General features: G+C 39.2%; 1 protein-coding gene across 1 annotated transcript in view; it reads right to left on the minus strand.

Annotated features, from left to right (window-relative positions):
- Positions 1–8,682: 8,682 nt before the first annotated feature.
- VPS41 (VPS41 subunit of HOPS complex) overlaps positions 8,683–24,186 on the minus strand; it is a 95,030-nt gene continuing 79,526 nt past the window's right edge. The window contains exons 23-29 of the mRNA XM_005146981.3: positions 22,967–23,021; positions 21,842–21,982; positions 20,247–20,383; positions 13,108–13,207; positions 12,289–12,333; positions 10,592–10,671; positions 8,683–9,048 (exon numbers count right to left, since the gene is read on the minus strand). Of these exons, the coding sequence (XP_005147038.2) occupies positions 8,968–9,048; positions 10,592–10,671; positions 12,289–12,333; positions 13,108–13,207; positions 20,247–20,383; positions 21,842–21,982; positions 22,967–23,021 (639 nt within the window). The 3' untranslated portion in view covers positions 8,683–8,967. The remainder of the gene's footprint in view (positions 9,049–10,591; positions 10,672–12,288; positions 12,334–13,107; positions 13,208–20,246; positions 20,384–21,841; positions 21,983–22,966; positions 23,022–24,186) is intronic.

Raw genomic sequence — 24,186 nt, forward strand, 5'->3', positions numbered from 1 at the left:
TACAATTAGGTTTAAATGTTGTATTGAAAAGAAGGATGTGTGAGTATGATTAAAATTACTGCAGTGATTGTAACTATCACTGTGCTGAGGTTCTGCTTTCATAATTCTTGCTTTACACAGCTCATCCAAGTGGAGTCCAGAATAACAGAAATTGCAGACATAAAATTGAATACATTTGAGGAACAGCTTCTGTAAAAAACAAATTAACTATGTTATCACATAGAGCATAAACCTACCCTTACCTTTTGTTCATAAAACTCACTAGAAATCCACCAAACCAAGTTTCTGTGCAATTGTGGCTGAGTTTTGTTATCCTGTTCTCATAGGTGGAGATTACAACCACAGACTGTCACTCACCTGTGTTAGCCTTGTGATTCTAAAGCATCTGTAACACAGACACTGAATGCTCAGCACTAATTGCTTTGTCCCACTCATGCTGTGCTGCTAGGAGATGCCAACACAGTAAGAGATCACTTTTCTCTGGTGTTCAGCAGCAAGAAATCATTCCAGAACAGGGGTTTCTGCCACCTCACTCTGGCATGGTTACACCAAGGTCAGAGTGTGAGACAGAGATTTTGCTTTCATCACAGGAAGGCTTTGTGTTGGGTATTTTTGCCTTTTTTTCTCATGTTCTTTTTTGGGGGGTTGACTTATTTCTGGTTTTATTTTTCTCTCCTGACAGGGAGATTCACAACACAAATTAAATTAAAAAATGCAAAGAGTTACATTAATTTCTTTGTGAAAAGCACATGTTTGTTTTAATCCAAACAGCTGGCCATCTCATCCTCTTCTGCAAGATCATCTTAACCTTTATGTGTGTATCAAGCCATTGTGGTGCCCAGGGTTCTCAGAATAGCAGCAGCTATGAATTTTCTCTTTCATCATCCTCCTGAAAACTAACCATCTGTCATTCAGTGAGATTTATGAGCCATTTAAAGTGAAGTGGGAATTCAACTGTTGCCTTCTCAGGACTACCGTAGGTAGGGGCTTCTCTTGTACCTCCCAGTAGCCTGAGGATCTGAAAGTGCTGCAGTGAGACATTCTTAATGACAGATTTTGGCCCAGTGAATCATTGTTTCATAGAATCATAGAATAGTTAGCATTAGAAAGGACCTTAAGATCATCTCATTCCAACCTCCCTGCCATGGGCAGGGACACCTCACACTAAACCATCTCACCCAAGGCTTCATCCAACCTGGCCTTGAACATTGCCAGGGATGGAGCATTCACTACCTCCCTGGGCAACCCATTCCAGTGCCTCACCACCCTAACAGTAAATAATTTCTTCCTTATATCCAATCTAAACCTCTGCTGTTTAAGTGACAATGAACCTTTTAGGAGGGATTAATAACAGCAGAACATGGACGGCCACCTCAGAGGAACTGTAATGCTTCATTATAGTATGTCACCTCCATTCCTCATGCCAAAACCCAAGCAGCAGCCAGCCACAAGCCTGCTATAGTGAGATGCAGTGGGAGGGTAGAAAAGAGACAAACCCTGAGACATGTCCTGGCTTAAGAGAAAGAAGGATCTAAATTTTCCACACTGAACAATGAAGTGAGGGATCCTGTTTCACTTCTCCTTCAGCCTTCAAATAGGAATGCTGAATTGCTTTTGCTGTCTCCTTCACCAGGGAGAGTTCACCATCCTGGCACAGCTTGTGCCAAATGAAGGAGATCAAATGGCATAGCACAAGGGACTTCAGCCAAAGCTGGCACATGTCCCTTAAGCAAGCTGCCACTGTGGTAGATGGGGCAGCATCTGACATCAGGGAGAAGGAAGGGAGCCTGTTACAGGATGCTCACACAGAACCTAGCAAAGACATGCACAAACACAAGCTTCCTGTGGACACACCAACCTGGACACAGGACACTAACTTCCACAAACAGAAACTGCTGAGGTTCCTTCTTCAAAATGTATTAACTGATTTTAAATTGCTTCAAATTACATTTGCTACCTTGGAACATATTTGAATTGAAAAATGTTTCCTCTGGTTCATTAACACCGAAACCTCTTTCTCCCATTGCCAGGATCACAGGAAAACTGACATTGTACCTGCTGAAAGCACATCAGAGGAGAAGATCCATCAAGGCCTGAATGAACCTTTGCATGGAGCCATTATAATCCTAGCATCATTTCTCTTTTGTTTGTGAAGCTTGTATTAAAGTTAGCCACTGTGTGAGGCAGCGAGAAAAGCAGGAGCACAGGAGGCTATAGTCAGAGGAAGCAAATGTTGTAGCTATCTCATGTCCACAGCTGCACAGCTCATCCTTTTCTGGAACAACTGTATCTGTATCAGGTGAGAGGCACAAGAAGATACAAGAAACTCACATACTCAGTGTACATTTTCAATGCTATGATCAATTAGACCTCACACGTAGGCCCTCAAGGGACGTAGAGGATGTGGCATTACTTGGAAATATCTAAGTGCAGATTCTAGACCACTGGACAGCATGCCGGTCCTGTAACAACTCAGTGACAGGAGGGAGGCTTAAGTGACTTCATGTTTTTTTCATCTCTAGATTACCAGACGTTTTGGTGGGGAAAACATTCTGGCCACAAAGTGTTTTTGGAAAGATGCTTCTCACATACAACAAAATAATATTAAAAATAGTGAAGATTTTCCCTAGAGCTTAGAAGCTGTAATCTACTTTCCAAAAAGTACTCTCCCATGTCACAATTTACCCTTCAATTACTGTGGATTTGTCATGGAGCCTTTCAGAATGTATCAGAGTCATATTTACTATTTTCTCTCCTAGTTCCACAGAGCAAGGAAAGGCAGCTGCCCCTCTGCGCAGCATCCTTCGGAGGAAGGCCTTTGGGATGCTGGCCCTGAGGCAGTCTATGTGCCCACGAGGCTGTCCCTGCCCTTGGGTACCACACACTGGGGCCAGCTGCTGGGCATCCCTTACCATGAGGACAAACCTCATGCTGTTAATCTTCTCTCAAGCCATGGTAGAATTTGGACAATGCCCTTAATACCATGCTTGAACTTTTGGCCAGCCCTGAAGTTGTTAGGCAGGTGGGCAAGGTGATTCTTGCAGGTCCCTTCCAGCTGAGCTTTCCTTTCCCCTTACCATCATAGAGTGGTTTGGGTTGCAAGGGACCATAGAGATCAACCCCACATCACAGTTCCCATATTTAAAAAGGCTCCACTCTGGGCTTTCCCTGACCCCTTTCAAAGTGAATACTTATTCAGTATTTACTTCAAAGAATTAATGTTTTTCCTCCTGGGGTCTCTCTTTGTTGAAATCCTTTTTTTTTTGCTTCCTTTTTCTACAGGTGGACTTACATACAGCTTGCTTGGTTTTTACTGTTAGCTTTAGCATATTGCCTCTCACTTTATTGTTGCTTAACACTGACTTGCCAGAATGTAATGTTCTTTTCTGGCTTCCTTCTCTAGAAACAATGTGCATTTTTGAAGAGCTGTTTATGTCTAAGCAGTCCCTTTACTTTGCTGCCTGTGGAGGCTTGCTGTGGAAAGGGGAAATGCTTTTAAGTCCATGGTCTTGATTTTAGCAGTTTTTTTTTATACCACTTGCAAGTGCTTAACTACTGCTTCTAATTTGCTCCCTCATTTTTATCTAGCTGTTTGTTGTGGATGATGTTGGTTTTGAACAATTAAGCTTTATTGTGCCAGATTACTTTCTTGCTTTTACATCTTAGAAGGACATTGAATTTGACCACATTAAGGACTCTTACTAAGTGCCTTTCAGTTGTAGCGTTCAGGTTCTGTGCAGCTCCCAGGGCAAAAACTCAAGGACTGATTCTCCTTTTGTGCTCTCTGATGAGGTGCTTCAAGGTCTTTTGAAGCACTGAAAATGTCATTTTCTAATGATGCCTCATCGTGACTTACACAGGCATGGCTGAAGTCAGACAGTGCCAGAGTCTGGCAGCTTTCTGCCTTCGCCTCAGCACACACTGCTACCATATAGGTCAGGTGGCTGACAATATATCCCCACTACATGCAGGCACACTATTTCAGAAGTTTTTTTGACACTGAAGAGAGGATAAAAATCTGCATAGCGCAGAGTTAATGCAGAAATACATTTTTGGCTCAGCTTCACAGACTGCACAAAGAAAATGCTTCCCAGCTTTGGTTTCATTTAACTAGATATCGATTACTTTGCAGAAATTCCAGATGAAGACTCTTAGTAGCTGGTATTGGACACATTGAAAAGTGCTTCAGTGATTCTTCTGTCAGCATGATCAAAACCAGCTGCTGCTGAATGGGTCCTACAGAGTGAAACCACTACTGTCACCTGCACGTTGCAGTGGTGCTACTATATTGTGTGCAAGATATGGCAACACGTGAGCAATTGCTCATTTTTAAAAACATTTCCCTTAAGCTGATTTTTAAACAATCCACAACTGTTTATTGTGGCTCTCATCCCTCACTGGCACCACAGACATAAACCCGCATTCCATGGGAGCGCTATTTGGAACACATCATCCAGCTGACATCTTGCTAAATACAGCCATCAGACACCAAGATACCATTATCCTGTCAAACTAATTGGACTTAAATCCTACTGGGATCAGACTAAAAGCAAAGATGAAAACCCCATCCAGCAATACAACTGCCCTCTGCAGCTTCTGCCACTTTCTAGCTGCTAATAACTCTCCAACACCTCTACTCCTGGCAGTTCCTCCAGGATGGAGTCCCACGAACCTCCTGCTGCCGCAACACCACAACTGGTCCTAAACACAATCCTGGAGCAGAAGCCCCTGGCAGCCCTGTCCATTCAGACTGCAGTATCTGGTGGATGTCACAAAGCCCCTAAGACCCACTTTACTGCAAAAACTTACGATTGCCATTCCTTGAAGCCTTTTAAGACAGAATGTAGGTCACTCCCACTATGACTGACTTCTCTTAGAACTTCTCACACTTCCTATCATTCTCTTGTGCGTTTGATGCCTCAGATGCTTCAGATGTCTTGTTTTCTGCATAGTTTAATATTTGATTACAGTAAAAGAAAGCACACATTGTCCTGAGGAACAGAAAAAAACATTAGGGATTTTTATAATGCCAAGAGAAAATTAATCTTTCATGGCACAGTGGAGTAAGAAGACAGTCCCCAAAGTATATAATTAAAGAGTTATTCTCTAAATGTGGTACTTCCTTACAGGTTTTGTTTAAAGTGTTTTAAGAATACAGCAATTGGTTTAGAAATGATGTTTGGCAAAGATCTGCTCGAGGGAGAAGCTCTTCTAGAGAGGAAGAAACCCTATTAATGTTGTGTCTTTCATTTGTAAATAAGAATAAATGTGATGCTGCATGGATATGAAGTCAGAACTGTACAACAGAACAGGAGACAGGGAAAACAGGCTTCTCTGAGAGATTTCTCTCATTCAGATAATGGTCCTTGTTCAGCATTAGATAAGAATTTTCCTGCAAGTGTTTTTCCAAACTGCTGCCAAATGATGCAGGCAGGGACTAGTCCAACCAGCCTGCAGAGATGACACTGTATTTTCCAAGGTGACCAAGGCATACAATACTTGAATGCTCATTTTACAACATTTCACAAATGGGAAATCCAATGTGAGGTTTCCCTTGAAGAGGTTATTTGCAATTCCAATTCTCTTGAATAGCAGTCAGGAACTCTATTGACCAAGGAGAAAACCACTGTGGTAGGAGTGTACAAAGAGGAAAATGGTGCCTGCCTAGAAGACTTTAGCTGAACAACCATTTAAAGTGGTTAAAGCGATATACTCTAAAATGAAAACTTGATAAGTAAACCTGTGCAGTCTATACAGAATACAGACAGCCTCTATACTGCCATTAGCCAAAATCTGGAAAAAGATGCTGCAGCATGGTCTTCTACTAAAAATACATCACAAAACATAGCAGGCAACTGGGTATTTCTTGTTCTTTGTTTCACAGAAGTCCTTGACAAATCTGCAGTCAAGTCCTTGGCAGCAACTGTCCATGAAAACACTCATTTCAAATAGGAAAATTATGTGGATCTAAAAATGGGAAAATAACTAATTTTGTTGTCATTCTGGCTCTGTAACACAGGATCAGGGTCAGATAAGGAACAACTTACTCCTGTTCATCACACAATATCCCCCATGTTCAAGGTTTTCCACAGCTGTCAGATGCAGCTCCAGGGAGAGGACATACCTTGTGTACAGAATGACTCCTTGAAGTATTAACTGACCCACTGATTCATGCAATGCTGGGCAGCAGACTCTTGCCCAAGCACTAAACACAGTTGATTCAACACATCACTCATCTGGTAGAGAAGCTGCCTCAAGCCCACTGAAACACAGCTACTAGCCAGTGATCACATGAGATGTAGCTGTAGTAGAAGATGGCAAAAGCCAGTCGTGCACCTCTCAGCCTCAAGGAGACCCAGATCTGCAGAGCCTCTCCCAGTCCCATTGTCCATCAGCCATTAAAAGATCACCCAATAAAGAATTTATTACAAATGCAACAGGCACTTCTTACTTGCCCCACAAATTGCTGGCTGGAGCTTCACTCCTGGCATGTCCCAGTGATGGATCAGTGAAAAGAGCAGTATTTCCCTTGTTAAGTTTACCTTCATTAGAAGCACAAGCACTTTGATAAATGGACTGACATCTTAAATGAGCTCTGGTGAAACTGGTAAGTGCTATTCTGTTCTTTCCTGAAAGGTTGTGCAACTTTAAGGCTATTTCTTAGTCAGAACTCTTCACCAGTAGAAAAGCTCTTGGGTAGCTGAATATTTTAGACTTTAACTTCAGACATTTTCTATGATGTGAAGGTTTCTTAGGAAAAAACTGAATCAAAATCAGGACTGCGTATTTCTTGTGGAATCCTAATGAGCAAATTTAGAATTCAGGAACATGAAAAGAGTAGTCCCTGAAGCCCAAATGAAAGAAGCTTTGGATTTAGAGAAGATTTTGATTAGATTTTCATACAGTCATTTAAAATGACTTGCATAATGCAAAGAATATGCCAGGTTATAATGCAGTATGATTGCCAGAGATGGCAGGCTGGCAAACTGAGAAAATGAACACTCAAATGCTTTAGTGAATTTAAGGTCAAGTTGAAGTAAACAACAGACCTACTTTAAATTAGCATATAACTCTGAGCTACAGTTTGTGGCGTAGCTGTATAAGAAGTAAGTTGACCTTTTCCTCCAGCAAGCTGACAGCTATGGCATTGCACAGTGCATTCTTAGGGTGTAACATAGAAAAGCTGCTTATAGCTACTGCATAAGTGGGTTTTGAAGATGTTTCTAAACTTGTCTATTGCAATAGCTCATATATGACAACGAAACAGCTCTTGAGTCCATTGGAGCATTTCGTTTACTAGGAATCAAAGCAGCTTTCCTGATCAGTGGAAAATGAATGGATAAATGAACAATATACCTGCAAATATGTACTAGCCACTGAACTGAACTGCTACAGAGCCAGGCAGTAATTCTTATGGGTGAAGTTTAACAAAGCTCCTATCCTTCTGTTATTTTACTACTGCATGTCCATAAACCATCTGCACCATTATCTATTTCTCCTCAGCTGTCTGTATTATCACAATAGAATGATTGTTATGTTTTTGAGATCTATCCTTTCAATGATAGTTTTGTCTCTGTGACTATGCAGAGTAAACCCTACTATTTCTAATATGCTTAAAATATTATACCAGTATTATACAGATCTACTCAGTGGACATCAAAAACCACTGTTCAGATTGCTAGATCAGCTCAGCCAACTGCCCAGAGGATATCAAAAGAGTGTAATGAATTTACATAAACCAGAAATCTGGGTTTCTACAATACAAATGATTTTAAGGTGTACCTACATGGGCATATAAAGTACAGAAGGACTTAGAGGTGTTGCATTTTCCAGTTTTACAGATGCACTGCAGTATCACCACACCATTGTTTCAGAACTTACGATGCTGGCTACTGGTTTAAGCCTCACAATTTGATGGTAAAACAATGTAGTTTTAGCTTCAAACTCCGATTATTAAAAAAGAGGAAAAATATCTTGGGAGTTCTGAAACATTTTTTTCCTGAGGTAAAAGATGCTTATATTTAATTTAATCAGAGAGCATTATAAAGAGATTACATTACTGTGAAGACATAGTGAAAGATAACCTCCTTTGGATCAACAAACAGAACACTGTTTAAATTAAAAATAAATATGTTTTTTTAACATCCAAATAGACTTATTTAATTTCACTATTCACTTCCTAAGGCCAAAATAAACTTGTAGAGATATCTGAAAAGTCAGATTTCCCTTCCTCCCCTCCCCATACTTAAAGGAAATCGGACATTAAAAACACACAAGTGTAAAGAGCTGTTGCTAACAATTAAAATTAAGGTTTCTGGATGATTTTAACAGAAGAAAAGCTCAAACTACTGCATTATGAACATCAATTGAGTAAATAACAAGTTTATAGCAAACGATGAATGTGTAACCATAAAACCAAGGTAAACTGTCCATGTGTGGAACAGTTAATGAGTTTGCTAATTTAATGCCAATCCTGAAGCAGGATTGAAGCACTGAAAGCAGTCAGACTCCTATGGGTCTCAAGTTAAATAGGTCAGTAATAGACTAAATCAGGACTCAAGTGGTTTAAGGAGCTGAGCACACAGCAATCCATGTTCCTTTACAGTATCTAACCATGAGGAGCCTGATACGGCTTCCAAACTGTAAAGCACATTAACTGATAGCAAGCACAAATCTCCAAACTGGTTTTTTAGCTTCCCATTTTATTTCTCTTTTCTGTTCTAGAGGTAAGTGATGAGCTGAGCAAAGGAACAGTGGCATATGAATCCTGTAACAAAGACTTACAAGGGAAACATTTTCACATCTTCTCTTTCCCAAAAATGTTCAATAAGCTGAATAACTTACACAAACCAGCTTTAAAGCACAATCAGATTTATATACAGAAATGTTAACTAACAGAAACTACAATAGCTCGGCATGGTCCTACAGATTTGGTGTCACAGGCTGTAATGGGGAGTTATGGGACTGCTATTTCTTCATCTCCAGGATTGCACTTCCTGGCCCTCGGTGTTTGGCACTGCATATGTTGCAGAATTGGACAGAAGACACCTAGAAATTAAAAAGAAAAAAAGAATCTCTCAGAGAAATGCAGCCACATTAGACGGTGGGAAGAGGAGAAGTGCTAATGCCTTTCTCAGTGTTACTGTTCAGAGTCAGGCTACCAACATCAGCGTGGACAGGCATAGGAAGGCAATACAGAAGAAACATAAAGCAGGCTGTTCTGGAGTCAGAGGGCAGTACACCTCACCACTCATTGCAAGTGCATTCCCACCACCCTCCTGGAGAGTGAGGTCCAATTTCCTCCACAACAAAAACCATACAGAGTTGAAAGCACTGCTGATTATCTTCCTAGATAAGAGGAAAGTAAGTCCCTTGGTTGGCTCCACTGACCACTGATGTCTTAGTTACAACTCTGTCTTTAGGTAATGTTCAACAGATTTCCAGCAGCTGAGAATATGGCAGGAATTCTGTCCATTTGAGATAGAATAGGTATTTATTGTTACTACCGAGTTTAGCTCTGTGATGCTTTATGCATGCGTTATTTCCCTTTGCATATGTCACCCACAACCAAATATCAGTAACACAGCTGATTACCTAAGGCCAAGAAATACTATACATTGGAGAATTTGGCTCAGATACATGCAGGTACCTTTATATTCTTACGTGCTATAGAATATACATACTGTAACACTCATGTCACATTTAGAAATCCCACCTCACAAGTTACCTGTTCTAAAACATTGTGAAAGCTGGATAAATCTTAGCTTATTTCCCAAACATTAAAATTTATGGTAAATATTATTCGAATAAATATTTACTAATTGTTGGGCTTTCTCATGCAAACGATCGAATTCATTTAGATTTTCAGGACATGTTTAAGTAGACATGCTGTACCATATGGCTACAAGCAGTTTGCTTGGTTACTTGCAGATTAAGTGATTCACCGAAGTTATTTTTTCACTGGATGTTCATTTTCAGATACATATGCAGAATCACATTTAAATTCCATTTTTGTGGTGATTTTGTTACCACTCTGATACTTCCATCCTAAATTCAAGAATGGTTCTATCTAGATTTTGATTTGTTTTAATTGGGGCGAAAAAAAAATTCCCTGATGAGAACAATCATCTTGTGGGTATAAAGATGATTACAAAGATATTTAAATATTAAATCCAAAATGAGTGATTTTTTTCTTCCAAGTCAGAAACATTCAATACACTTCACTTGAGAAAATATCTTTGTTCTTGTCTTTAATTAACCATACCTAAAGTGAGAGCTGCAATGGAAAGGAATTAATTAAAGAAATCAAACAGGTTGTATCCCCTGTATGTCTCAAAGGTGTGCTGCATATTCAGATTGCAGAGAGTGATAAAACACAGCAGCAATCTCTTTCTAAATTGGATGAACTTTAGCTGCAGCTGCCCTAAACTCCCTCTCCTTGGTCACATACTTCTATGGGTTATCATCACAAATAGTGTAGTCATACTGTAATTTCTGATAGAGCCATGTGCTTCTCTGTGGTCATCAAAAGGAAGTAGTTTGTCCTTTTATCTTTGGCAGAAGTGTCAGAGAGATCAAGTTATTTCCTTACCATGTTAGATACCGGGAGGCACTCCTTGTGAAACATGTGTCTGCAGTGGAACACTACCACATTGAAGGACTTGGATGCATCTAGGAAAGAGAAAGGTAAATGCATTACAACAGGGCAACAAAACAAATAATTCAGTGGCTACAGCAGTATATATGTTTTTCAGCAGTATATATGTTACAACACTGCAACGTGCTCTACACACAGAAATAACGAGTAACTGCTCCCAAGTTAATTTTCAACTTATTCTAGCTCATTTATAGAGACCATGGAGAGTTATGGTTTCAGGTAAGATGTCCCAGTGATGGAGTTAGAAGACAATTTTATTCCGCGGCTTAAATGCTGTATACCTTTGCACCAGAAACTTCACATGTTAGTGTGTGCTACATGCAAAATCTGGGGAAGGAGAAGCAGCAAACTACCACCAAATAATTTAGCCATTTAGAAGCAAAGTCAGCAAAACAGATTCTTGTGCTAGTAGTGTGGGGAGAACCAGAACATTAAGCAGTTCTAGTGCCTACACTGCACACTATGATCTTGAAATTTGGCAAGAAGCTGCCTAAGTGCATGATGTGCCTTTCTATTCCCACATGAATACTTAGCCCAGTTACAAGCCTACATACCACATATGTCCACATATCCAAATAACAACTGCCTTACTCATCACAATCCTTCACTGGAACAGGCTGCACAGGGCAGTGGAAAAATCACTGCAAGTGTTCACAAACTGTGTCGATGAGGCCCTCGGTGACATGGTTTAGTGATGGACTTGGCAGTGCTGGAGAATGGTTGGACTTGATGATCTTAAAGGTCTTTTCCAATCGGATTGATTCTATGGTTCTATAACTTTCAATTCCTTGGCTTCCACTCCCTCAACATGCCTACCCCAAAAGGTATGCACATCCATCACTGCCAGGTTTTTTTATCACCATGTGACTGCTGTGGTCTGTACATTGGTGCATATGATCATAGGACAGTTGGTTTTATTTAGAGTGAAAAATGGTAGAAAGCAGATTAAAAACCTAATTGATTCTATTTGCCAAACAAAAATAAATAGGTCCATATATGCATTTCTTGTTTTACACATTCTTGTTTGAAGATGCCATGAGATTCTCCTTTTTCTTCTTAAGATGCCCAACAACTATATTGGTGTATCTGAGCTACAGCTGCCTCGCAGAACGTGCAACTTCAAAATAATATCCTGATTTTCTAGTTTCAAAACTCACTTCAGAAGATATTTTAAAACCACAGTCTGTTATAAGTTGTTTCAAACACGACAGCAATGACTGAAGCCAAGAGTGTTCCAACCACCCTGACAAAAAGTATATTCCATAGAACGTCATGATCTACAAATTCAGTCTAAATCGTTCAACAGAGTTGGACAAGATTTGGTGGCAACAACTGAGTTTTTGGTTCTAATAGTTTCTGAGAACACGTATGTTGATGGAATTTAAAGTTGCCACATATTTCCAAGCAGAAAATAAGGAAGTCAAAGAAAATCTGGGTTTAATGCAACAAAAATAGTTCACACTTGACTCTACTCCCACATCAGAATTCCTAAGCAAGCTTTGCGCAGGAGACTGATATTTATACAGGAATTACCAAGGAAAGCTATTACACATTTCTATGAATGAAAGCAAACAGTAGTTCCTCTAATTAGAAAAAAGACAACCTCTTGTCCTTCTAAAAAAGCATCTTACCTGAAGGAAGTATTGGAGACAGGCATGATTCACAGATGTTCTCCTCTATAAAAACAAGACAAACTTGTAACAGCTTTGTTATCAAACTCCATGTTTACTCTTTTATGAAGCAGGCATGAACATACTACTAGTACAGAAATGGTGCTTGGTCTTAAAGTATTCACTTAAGATCCCTAACGGAGTCTGTTAAAGAATAAAGAGCAATACTGAAGCAGCATTTCTATTAACAGCATGGGAAGTGTTTAGATCTTTTGACTGTAATGATGGCTGAACTGCAGGAGTGGGGCTGTTCAGGATCAGCACTGTAGAGGCACAAGGCAAACTGGAACAAAAGAAGCATAGGATGGGTACCCGGTATCTCTGCAGCATTTTGTAGCAGAAGCTCTGATCCTGTGTCCTTCTGTCAGTTTCTACCTCTTTGTACTAATACACACATCATGAGCACCTTGCAAAGTATTTTCAGTTCTTTCTGAAAACTATCTTGTGGCTTTTGCTTTGGTTGCAGATTTTTAATCATCTGACTACCCATGTTGGGACTAAAAAGCATTTTTGACTTTTATAGACAATTTGCAGGAAACCACATGTTACTGGCTATGCAGGGATGGATTAAGGGGAAAAAAGCTGCATGGTGGGTCTTGCAGTTTTTGAGACACATGTAGTTCCTTCTCAAAGAGGAAAGCACTAATATCCTACTACACTCTACCAATAAGTTAGGATACTCAGGCTTTGGGCATCTTCCAAAGCAGAAAGTCATATGGCTTCAGTCTAAAAATCAAGACTTCAAAACCTTGAAAGTGGCCATGTTTCCCCTGTACCCACCATCTACTAGAACACCCTTCATCTGAGTCCGATGCATCTTCTTTAACAACGAAAGAGAATCAGCAACAAGTATCTTCTTGCAACCTTCCCGCAGCAAGATCTGTTGGTGCAAAGAACAAAATACAGTGGCTGTTGAACGGATGGGATATCAGCTATCCTGGGATGCCTCCACTGGGTTTCCACTGTCAAAGAGAGCACAGGGAATGTGTAAGACTTTTCAAGCTATTATAAAGGAGGTAAAGGAGGAACCTCCAGTTGCCATCACCTCTACCTAAATGAAACCCCCACATTATAAAATACCCTTTACAAATACACTGTTGTCATGAATTATGATCTTCCTATGAGCTTGTCTCAAAATACAACAATTTTTTACAGTGCCCCTCACAATTGGTTTCCAATTGTAGACACAGAAATTCAAAATTTAGTTTGTTCCCACATATTTCTTGCTCAAGTGTCATTTTGGAAGCAGTACCAAATGCTCACACAACCAAAGGTCCAGAACTATTTCCTCTTCAGCAAAAATCTCAGTTCCCTTTCTACTTACTTTGTATTTATCATGAGATTGACAGGTCATTGCCTGACAGTGCTGTGAAACACAAAAAGGAATCAAGGGCATCAGAATGATATAGAGCCTTCTTTCACAATACTTTAACAAAGCAAGTCTGACAATATGACAAACCCAAATCAGTCATGTGGGATTTTACTTCCTCCTCCCAAATTGATGCTTGGAAATTTCTTTTCTGAGACAACAATTCCTCTGAAATGAAGCTCACAGCCAATTGTAAAGTCAACCACCCCACCAGAAAAGTGGTATAAAGAGGCAATGTGCATTCCTTTTTCCAGGTTATTTGCAATTGCGCATTCTAATATAGTCTACAATACTAATGCAAATACCTAAAAAGTAGTAGAATAATAGATTTTACAGCCAGTTAAACACTGTCCAAACCCTTATCTTCTTATATACCTATTGCAAAGCAACAAGGACACACTGCCAAGACTGATATGCAAATCTGAAATACATTAAGAAAATGAAAACTGAGTAGCAATAAGCATTTCAAACTGGGCATCTCAGTGAGTAAATGACATTACACAGTATTAAGGCACATTGAGCTATAGAACATCTCAAGAGTACCAGAAACAGAGTGCAGCTCTACAAGACAAATGCTTAGAAAACTAATCCTTAGCATCTGTAGTATCAGGAACTATATGAGTATGTCTTTCAAAATGAGTGTCTGCTAGACTAAAATATTCTCAATCAGCAAATAATATCCCAAAACCAGGTAAGTAACTTAGAGTGGATGAGGTCTTGGCTATATACTTTGCTAGCTGCACTCAGCATAAGCAGATGAAAAATCCCATGCTTAAGTAAAAGGAGTAAAGTGACCATGTTAAATAAGAGGGCTGCAACAGATATACAATGGGAAGAAGAGAGCAAGATTTACTATTTTCTACTTAAAATACAGTGTGACAATAGGAAAGCCTCATTTAAACACAGAAAAATAAAGGGGGAAACATCATTAAGTTACTGGAAAACCTCAATACTGTTTGATGCCCTGAAAACCAGAAGTAACAGCCATATCTTTTAACACACATATACTATCTTTCCCTCATTATTTATACCCCACTGAGATTTTTCCATACCTCATTCAATGACTGTTTATCACACCTTATTCTGCTAGAAATGGAATACAGTAAGCAGCTATTGTTATATGAAAGGAAAAGTCACAGCAAAGAATGTAAAATGTCAAATCTCAAGGTAATAAATCTCAACACTTCTGCAGAAATGGATTTGACGAGCTCAATGATGAGATGAATCATATAAGAGTTACAGAAAGAGAAGCAGGAAAAGGAATTTGGAGATGAAACAGAGGGAGAAAGAATGTTTGAATTAACTTCTTTACATTGAAAGGAGAAGTATATAAATGTGCACCCTAAGATTAGGCTTAAACTGACGTCAGGCATAAATCTGTAATGAAACCACTTTCTGAGGAGAAGAAATCAGACTCAGGATGAAATGGTATCTTTCCTCCCTTTACAAGCACATCATTGTAAGCACAAGCAGGACAGCATGATACACCTACAGAAAATGTTTAGGCAGATATAATGCTTTTTACCAAATTAATGAAAACTGCTTAAACCAAAATATTTCCTGCAAAAAAGAATCCTACTTCATTTTCTGACTTTATTAGGGAAGATGGTACTGAATAATTAAAATCAGAAGCCATAAAAGCTTCTATTTAATATTAAAAGTTCTGATTTACAAATGCCTAACACCATCTTTAAAGGAAATCATTGCAGCATGCAGTTAATTTGAAAGGATGTACTCAAAAGCTCTGGGAATGAATTCAGGCCTGATTCAGTTTAGCACTTGAACAAGTCCAAGTTTCTCAAGGCCAATGAACCAACCACAATTAAAAGCACACTAGTTTTAGACTTTACAACCAAAAGGCAGATGTCCCTCTGTGCAAGCCATCACCTGCCCTCTAGTGCCTCCAAGGTGTCTGAACAGCAGCTTAGTCAAGTTCAGGAGCAAGATCCAGCAATTTTTCCATGCTCTGTTTCAAGCATTCACCAAATGATCATCAGTTTCTATTCGTTCATGAACTCTGTTATGACTGGATTGATGTGAATTCTGTGAGTGGATGAATCTCTGTTATCCATCAGAGTTACTTCAGGTTCAAATGAAGTGCAAACTCGTAAGTCAACATTTCAGTAAAATGGCCAATCCACAAGATCTAGAGGTACTGCATCTAAACAAATTGTTTTTGTATTTTAAAAAGAAGGGGAAAGAAATCGTAAAATACCAACATCTTTTGAAGTTTTTTTTTCTAACAAGTGTCATACAGAGGGTGTTTCTTTCTGAAACAAAGGCAGTATTTAAATCTCTTCCAACACCCCAAGCATTTCCTAAAGCTCACTCAGGTATAGACTAAAGCTGAAAAGACACCTATTTTATACACCTAGAAAGTGTAATAAACTTATAATTCACAAGTGCACAAATAAGGGGACTTTTCTATCAGCCTTCTCTGTGAGACACGTGATACAGTGCTTTAGAAAACTTGAGCATGATCCCAGACTGGTTTGGGTTGGAAGGAACCTTAAAGCTCATCCAGCTCCAACCCCTGCCATAGGCAGGGACACCTTCCACTAGAGCAGGTTGCTCCAAGCCTGTCCAACCTGGCCTTGAACACTACCAGGGATGGGGCAGCCACAGCTTCTCTGGGCACCCTGTACAAGTTCTTATTTTAAGAGAGGCTCCTGCATTCCTCATTTATAAGTTAAGGCCAAATTAAAAGTGTGAACTGTTTTATATTCTTTTTCAGTTTCACTTCCAAGGAACTGACTATAAAAGGCAAATAAAAAAGTTCAACAATGTATTCCAGACAGGTCTTTAAGATCAGACCATTGTAAAACTGATGAGTTTCAGTATACAGAAGCTGTATAAAACCAATGTCACTAGCAATGGTTTCACCGAAAGAAACCCAATAGTTTGAACTGATATTTTGCATAGAAATATTAATAAATACTGCTTTTGCTACACTTCTCAAATAGGAGCATTACTGCTCTAATTGCGTTGGCTAAGGGAGGTTTTAAAAACAATTACACTGTAAATTTCTATTGGGAAGAGAGGTTCCTCATGAGCCTCACAGAAGCAATGTCTATGCATGGAAACCAAATTCAAGTTACACTGACAACAACTTTCCAGTGGATGGAGATAACGCTGAGTTTTGGCTCTGTGTCTTGGAAAACACTTTTAAACGCAAGCAGTAAAAATGGAAACGATTAAGCTTTTGTCAGGGTATCAATATGACTGGCCTCAATTTGGTTAGCTGACCACAGGTTTAAATGGTGTTTAGTTAAGTTGAACACACTGATGGAAGAACAGTGATTTATTAGCTATTAAGTCATACTGGTGCCAAGAAAATGTAATTTCTAATAAATAAGTAGGTTTCTCCTGAAGACAACACATCTCTAGGAGTTTCTAAATTCAAAGGAAGTAATCTGTGGTCTATTTTAGCTATAGATTTATGGCACTAAAGAACTAGATTTCAGGAGTTAAATATAAAATCTAATTAAAAAAATTAGACTACACTACACTTGATAAATAATCCAGCTAAAATTCAGACAACTAGAACTTAGTCATTGTTGCCTATGCCTTCATAACTTTGTTGTCTATGGACGTTACTGTGTATAAACAGTAAAATCAGTATTATTTCAGCAGTAAATAAACCTTCATCACTCCAATACTTCAATGCCACTCGATTACGTGCTGTGGTTTTAACACATTAACTCAGATGATGACAAAGAGGAAACATTATAGTAAATAATCCTCAAGAGGGAAAAAAGCGACCAAACAAAGAATAATCACTTGGAGTTTTAATCCCAATTCAGAAAACCACTTAAGTACTTAAATATTTTCCTACTTAGGGGAACACCTAAGAGCATGTTCAGATTTGAGTTTGTGGCAGACTGCACTTCCTGAAGTGGGAAAATAAAAATGAGTAATGCAGCTTAAGTAGTTACATCTACTTGTAAAGCAGATGTAACACCAGAGAAAAAGCAAATTAATAGTCCTTACATGAAGCTGTAGCCTAAGAACAAAGTATCATGTGGTCTATGTTTTATTTTTACCCAGTAGAATACCTAATTCTGTATTAATGCCATGCTTGGTTGGTAGTGAACAGATATTAACTCCTTTTAAAGGTGTAAGTTAATCACGCAGAGCTAAGGTAAGCTTGGAGTAGCACACAGAACTCTTACAGCAGTTCATCTAATGGGCGGTAAATCAATATGAAACAACCTGTCTGCCATACGCCAACATTAATAACAACTTAAACCATTCAGGGAAGATCCCAGATAAAAAAAAACCCAACAAACTCTGTTGCATCAGTAGACTTCCTGGTTGGATTCCCTAATGCACACTGTAAGCCACGTATGGCATGCTTTGGCAGCCACTCAATTTGATTCACTTGGTTTTGCTGGGATGTAAAGAATTGTTTTCAAAAAGACAGTCTGTCCAAGGCACTGCTTTTAGCTCCTACCCACGTTCCACACCACATCTAATGCAGAGATTGGAGTGCATTAGGAAATTTGCATCCATATACTTATATAAGCATAAAACATAGAGGACATGGACTTCTCACTGTGAACCTATGCAACATGATGCAAAGGTGAGATGAGGCATCATATAAACACACCAAAGGCTAGTTTTAAACCAGCTAATGAGGCAGCAGTCATGATGAAACTGTTGGATGCAGAAACTGCCCTGCTGTAAGATTTGAGTTTGCCAGTCTAAGACTACTTGGGTGAGTATTCAAGAACTGTGATCACATCTCTATTTTCCAGTGTAGACGCATTATGTGTTCATAAACTGTACTTTACATTCTCAGTAATACCTCGTGAACAGTCTTATTTCAAGCTACAGCTCACATTTCTCTAAAGTACCCCTTTTCTGGCTATATTGTTGTACTATCCTACATGCAAGCCAAGCACAAATTATATCAAGCTTCCCTAATTTCTACTGCTCCTGTGAGATCTAGATTTTAGCCCTAGAGCTATCCAAATCTACTTCAAAATCAATTAATTTGAAATCCATGAAGCGTTTCAATGCTAACAGCAAATAATTTTGGATATTACTGTGAAGGTTAAATACAGCCTTTTAATCCCACAGTAATTTTGTTAAAAGGTATATGAAGACAAAATTATTCTTCCCTCCCATCATGATCAAAACGATGTCATCAGCATTGTCTGAAGCCATGCAATATACTTTGCATGCAGGGTAAAGCTGCAGCTCTTCACACAGCACCTTCTCAGTCTGCTGCAGACACCCCAAAAACATACATTTGAAGGCAGGAACAGGAGGATCAGCAGTGTAAGCTGCAGGTCACTGACAGCAGCAAGATTCACAGGCAACTGCTTAAATGTAGCATTCTATTTAGCTAACAACATTTGGGAAGGATATTAGTATTTCATGAAGTCAAGTAAAAACTGGAAGTAATATTACAACCTGTGTCACATGCAAACATGTTTATGCAAGCTCCTTGCACATAACAAGTGACAGGAGAACAAGACACATAAAATGCTTCTTTGAGAAGTTATAATGCAAAGCCCAAATGATAATAAAATAAGGGAAAAGCCTTGGAAAGGCTTTAAACTCAGCCTTTTTGGAAGGCTTTCTGACATCACTGAAGGTTCTAACAGATACAGTCTTTATAAGGCCCAGTAAGAGACCAACCATGACCTTACTGAAAGTCACCAACCCTGTCTATTTGCTAGAGATGTCCAAAGACTAATAGCAGATTGGAAACAAATGATCATGAGGATCGGAAAACTGGGAGTTTCAGCTCCTTACTGGGCTGCTTTTCTGGGCTCTAAACAGTCACACTAGAGACATTCAAACTGCTCTGTATCCTTATGTCACTCAGTATATGGTGTAGAGCAGCATCAAAGAAAACTCAAATTTGGGCCTCTTTTTGTAGCACGGAGATTTAAAGTATGCAATGCAACTCTACCTATTGTTACTTTGATGGGCACACTTGTAAGTTCTTACAAACACCCATCAGAACCAGTTATGGAGGAAACTGCACGTATCTGTGTAATTGCGCTGGGATAAAAACTCTCACGATACAACAAGCAGTCTTTTTCTATATAAATGCAGAGACATCAACACGTTCTGCACAACAGACATGAATTTGATTTTAAAAGATCATTTTCCTTTAGTTAGTATGACAGTTAGTATATGGCTCTAATACCTAGTGAATGTTTGTTTTAGTGACCGCACGTGTTCTGCCTCCTCATATGAAACAGAATTAAAAGTACTGGTCATGAGACTTTCCAATACTGGACAGTCAGGCAGTATAAAAATAGTCAGAACCACCCAAGATCATTCCAGTTCTACTTTTCCACTAGGCTTATGACAGTGTGGGAGAGATTTATAAGTGCTAGAAGCCATCAAGAGACTATTTGTCTTAACAAATCTCCACCCTTTCCATCCTAGTTTTGTAGCATCCCACAGTGTCAACAGATGTCTGAGCAGAATGGACAAACCTTCATGACAGCCATTTCTTGTGCTGTTCAATGGCAAAGCAGTCTTGCTGTCTCTCTGAAAATGAGCATCACAGGAAGAATGCAACATTTACCTGCAAGTTGTAGTCCTGAAGAATTTTCACTAGTGAGTCTCTCAAATTAGGAATCTCCATGCCTTCCTTAATGCGGTGGATCAACAGAATGGGATCAACGTGGGTTCCAATATTGTTCAATAAACCAGTAATAAAAGCTGTGAAAACCAAAAGGCAAAGAAATTAAGAAAAAAATCCAGCAAAACACCTGATTAAAGGATGCTTCGGTGACAAGATACAGGCTTTGACAGATTCCATGCCAGTTCTCTGCTAAAAGATTAACACTAAGACTCTTAAGTAGCATCCCTATGTTTCTTGCAGCTGTATTGGGTGAGAGCAGAAGATACAGTTTGGCAATTCACAGACCTTCCAGGGTACTTCAGGTTAACAGAGGAACCAGCACAAACCCACAAGTAAATAATGCATTTCAATTCAACAAAGAGAGCACTTGAGCAAACAGAGCCAGAGAATTAACTACGTTATGTGACTGCTCCATTCCCAGGTCCAGGGTTTAAAACCAAATTCTCAAACACCAAGATGTTTCTAAACATTGGTGAGAGTGACACAAAAGAAATCTGCTTTTTTACATGCACCTGGCTAAATGAAACACTGGAAGGATGACTCTCAAGACTCTGGTTTTCTTCAGTTTCCAAAACTGAGAACATCAGTGGAGTTGCTCTACATATGGACAGATGAAACTGAGAGAATTCTATATGCTTTGAAGCCCTTTTGCTCTGAAGATGTCATTAATTGTAGCATTGCTTTAGTGACATCCTGCATGTAGGTATGGGTAACTTGAGAATGCCATTCTAAAGGGCTTACGGATTTTGGTTGCTTTTTCCTTTCAAATTTAGCAACCAAGGGATGAAGAGATACATTTTCTGACAGTAATTCTACAAGTCATTCAATCCTTTGGAAAAGAGATCCCAAAAGAGATTTTAAAGCCTTGGTTTCAAGACCCAGAAGGGGCTGCAAAACTAATGGAGTGGAATAGTTAAAATAATTCTTTATTTTCTCAGCCCTATGATCTCCTCTGAATCTGCCTCCTGAAAAGCAAACTGATGTTGCTTGTAAGATTCTGCCACTCTCTGATTTCATCTAAACTTTAAACTTGAGTAGCTATTCATATAACGGATGAAAGGCAAAATGCACTCATTATTACGGATCCACCTTTGTGCCCCAGAAACAAACCAAATCAGTTATTCTACTGAGGTGTGGGCTCTTCGATTTCCGAATTTCAAAGGGAAGCAGCTGCAATAAGCAGACACACAACATCCTCATCAAGCCTGCAGACTGTGTCTTGATGCACTCTAAAAATAAAGCCTCATTCTGCCAAATTAAAAGCACCATTCTTCCCTTGATTTGTCATTAACAACATAACTACACAGAGCTTAGTCAAATGTTAAATCCTAAGCACTCATTTTGTAGCATGCCAACATGCTGCCTTACTGGAGGTTTTTATGCACAGAACAGCTCCACAAACCAGAACACCTCCCTGGCCATCCATTAGCACCTTCTCTAACATGCACGTGGATAATTCAATCCTTCAATTGCAACAGCATTTCACACACACAGAAAATATATATGCAAAGCTTCTGAAAAACTATCCTGCTTACGTGGTTTGTCGATGGAATATAAAATGAGATCTTCCCAAAGTTCTCCATCATCTTGCTCCTTGGCAAACTCAATAGCTTTATCTACATCTTGCAATTCTTCCATTATCATCTTCAAGGCACTGCGGCTATTTCCCATTCTGCCTACAAGGAGAGAAATAAAGGAGTAAAGAGATCATAAAACCTAAATACTTATCAACGTACAATGCTTTTAAGAAGCTTTCAACAGGAATTTTATAAGTGTGAAGCTGCTCAGATTCATTAAATCAAGATCAAATCTAATCTAATCTGAGGTAGAAATGCAAAACCCAGATCAACCAGTATAATTAGAACAAGTGCTTGGAATGCTTTGCTGAACTGGGACCTGGAGCCTGCTTAAGGATGTGCTGGGTCATCCTAGGGGTTCTAAGCTGCAGCAACATTAGATGCTGGGGAAGTGTGTGTACATGCATGCATTAACTATCACATTAAACACCCTGTTTATGAGCCTGCATGGGCACTCTTAAATTGCTATTCTAGCACAGCTTACACCCTTGGAAAATGAGAGGAGGGTGGAAGAACAAGTAGTAGAAACGTTGAAATATTGTTTAAATGAATCCATGTGTAAATGCAGCTCTGCTCTCAAACACACCACAAATAATTCTTCTTATTAAAACAAAGACTGATTGAAGAAAAGCTTTCCATTCTGCTCCTGACTCATGTCTGACATTCAGAGGTAGACTCCTTGGCCTGCTGGTGGAGTTAATTTGCAATTACTTTCATTAAAACAAGAAGGGGAATATGAGCAGATCTTCCACCTCACCAAAAGATAACACCAAGTTTGAGATGTATTCAGACTAAAACATGCTTTATTTCTCTCCTCTCTTTAAACTGACAGTATTGGAGATTCCAAAACCCCAGAAAAATGCCAAATCAGAAACACAATAACACAAAATATGGAATTAAGACATATAAATAAGCCAGTGGTTTTAGTCTCTAAATGCTGTTACTTGGTTGTACTGACTCCATACCAACTCTGTCTTTGGGAAAGCATGTCAAATGATACTAGGTAATGCATCATACATTTTTTCTGCATCAACTTTATGACAAAATTAAAAGCATCTTGTAATTTATCAGATTTTTACTTACTCAGAAGATAGACTGTCTCTTCTACAAAGTTCCTCTGTTGGCAGATCTCAAGAGCCTTGAGTTTAAGGGAAGGGAGGATGGAAAGAGAACACATGTTACACAATATTTTACTGATCACAAATGCTGCAAGAGGCTTAACGATATTTTCAATGAAGTTGCATTACTAATTTTGATAGGAATACAGCTCCCTTAATATGCACTGTTAGGTTCTCTGGCAATAATGAACAGGAGAAATTCCATGGCATTTCCTTTTACTTTTCTCCAAGATTAAATAAATCTGAGGACAGGACTGGTATTTCAGTCTGGACTATGCCAATGTCTATCTTTCAGCTTACTGTCAACTCCCTTCTTCTGGTTCCAAAAGCTGGTTAACCCAAATGCATTAAATTCATTTGCTGTCAAGACTTGCTTCCCGTGGGTGGACTCATGAAGTCTCTAGGGATGACCTGCTTGACATTCATTCACAGCACAAGACTGCAGATCTCCTCAGGGTAACCAGAATGGTTTTGGGAAGCAGAGAGAGCCCTCTAAATTTTGTACCAGTGACCTCCAAGAAGACAACTCAGTATTAACCCAATGCAAATATGAAAGAATAGGGAGGAAGCATTTCTTAGAAATTTGGTTTAGAGCCCTGAGGGCTAAAACCCCTCATGAGCAGTTACAGAGTCTGTGCTGCTGTAAAACACTAACACAACTGCCAAAATTACCTAACTGATTACCAACAGCTTTTTACTAACTGAAAACTGGCAGGGCTGGTATGCCATAAATGATGCCAAGCCTGCTTCCAGTTTGGAAGCAGAAAGCAAACTCAAGATACATGGCATTCCTGTGATGACAACTAGTCACCAGTAAAGATTTTCATACCTGGAAATCGAAACTATAAACACTTAAGATACAGCTAAAGATGTAGGTAAGAATTAACTTCTCCTTCTGTTCTCAAATCATTTCAGATGGATTACTACAAAGATTAGAGAACTGGGCAACCACTTATGGGGTAGAGGTAGGTGAATACCTACACACTCAGATACTTCAGGGGAATGAAGTTATGAATACTACTAATAAGTTATAAACACAACTGACAGCCTTTTTTATTCCCCACTCAGAAGCTGAACTACAAAGTACCAAGTACTCAGCAGTTCTCGATGCTGCACGTTTCTTGACTGTCATGCTCCCTCTAGAGGAAAACAGGGAACAGGCATACTGGGAACAGGCATACTCTC

Source organism: Melopsittacus undulatus, chromosome 1, assembly GCF_012275295.1.
Source record: "Melopsittacus undulatus isolate bMelUnd1 chromosome 1, bMelUnd1.mat.Z, whole genome shotgun sequence".
Taxonomy (NCBI): Eukaryota; Metazoa; Chordata; class Aves; order Psittaciformes; family Psittaculidae; genus Melopsittacus; species Melopsittacus undulatus.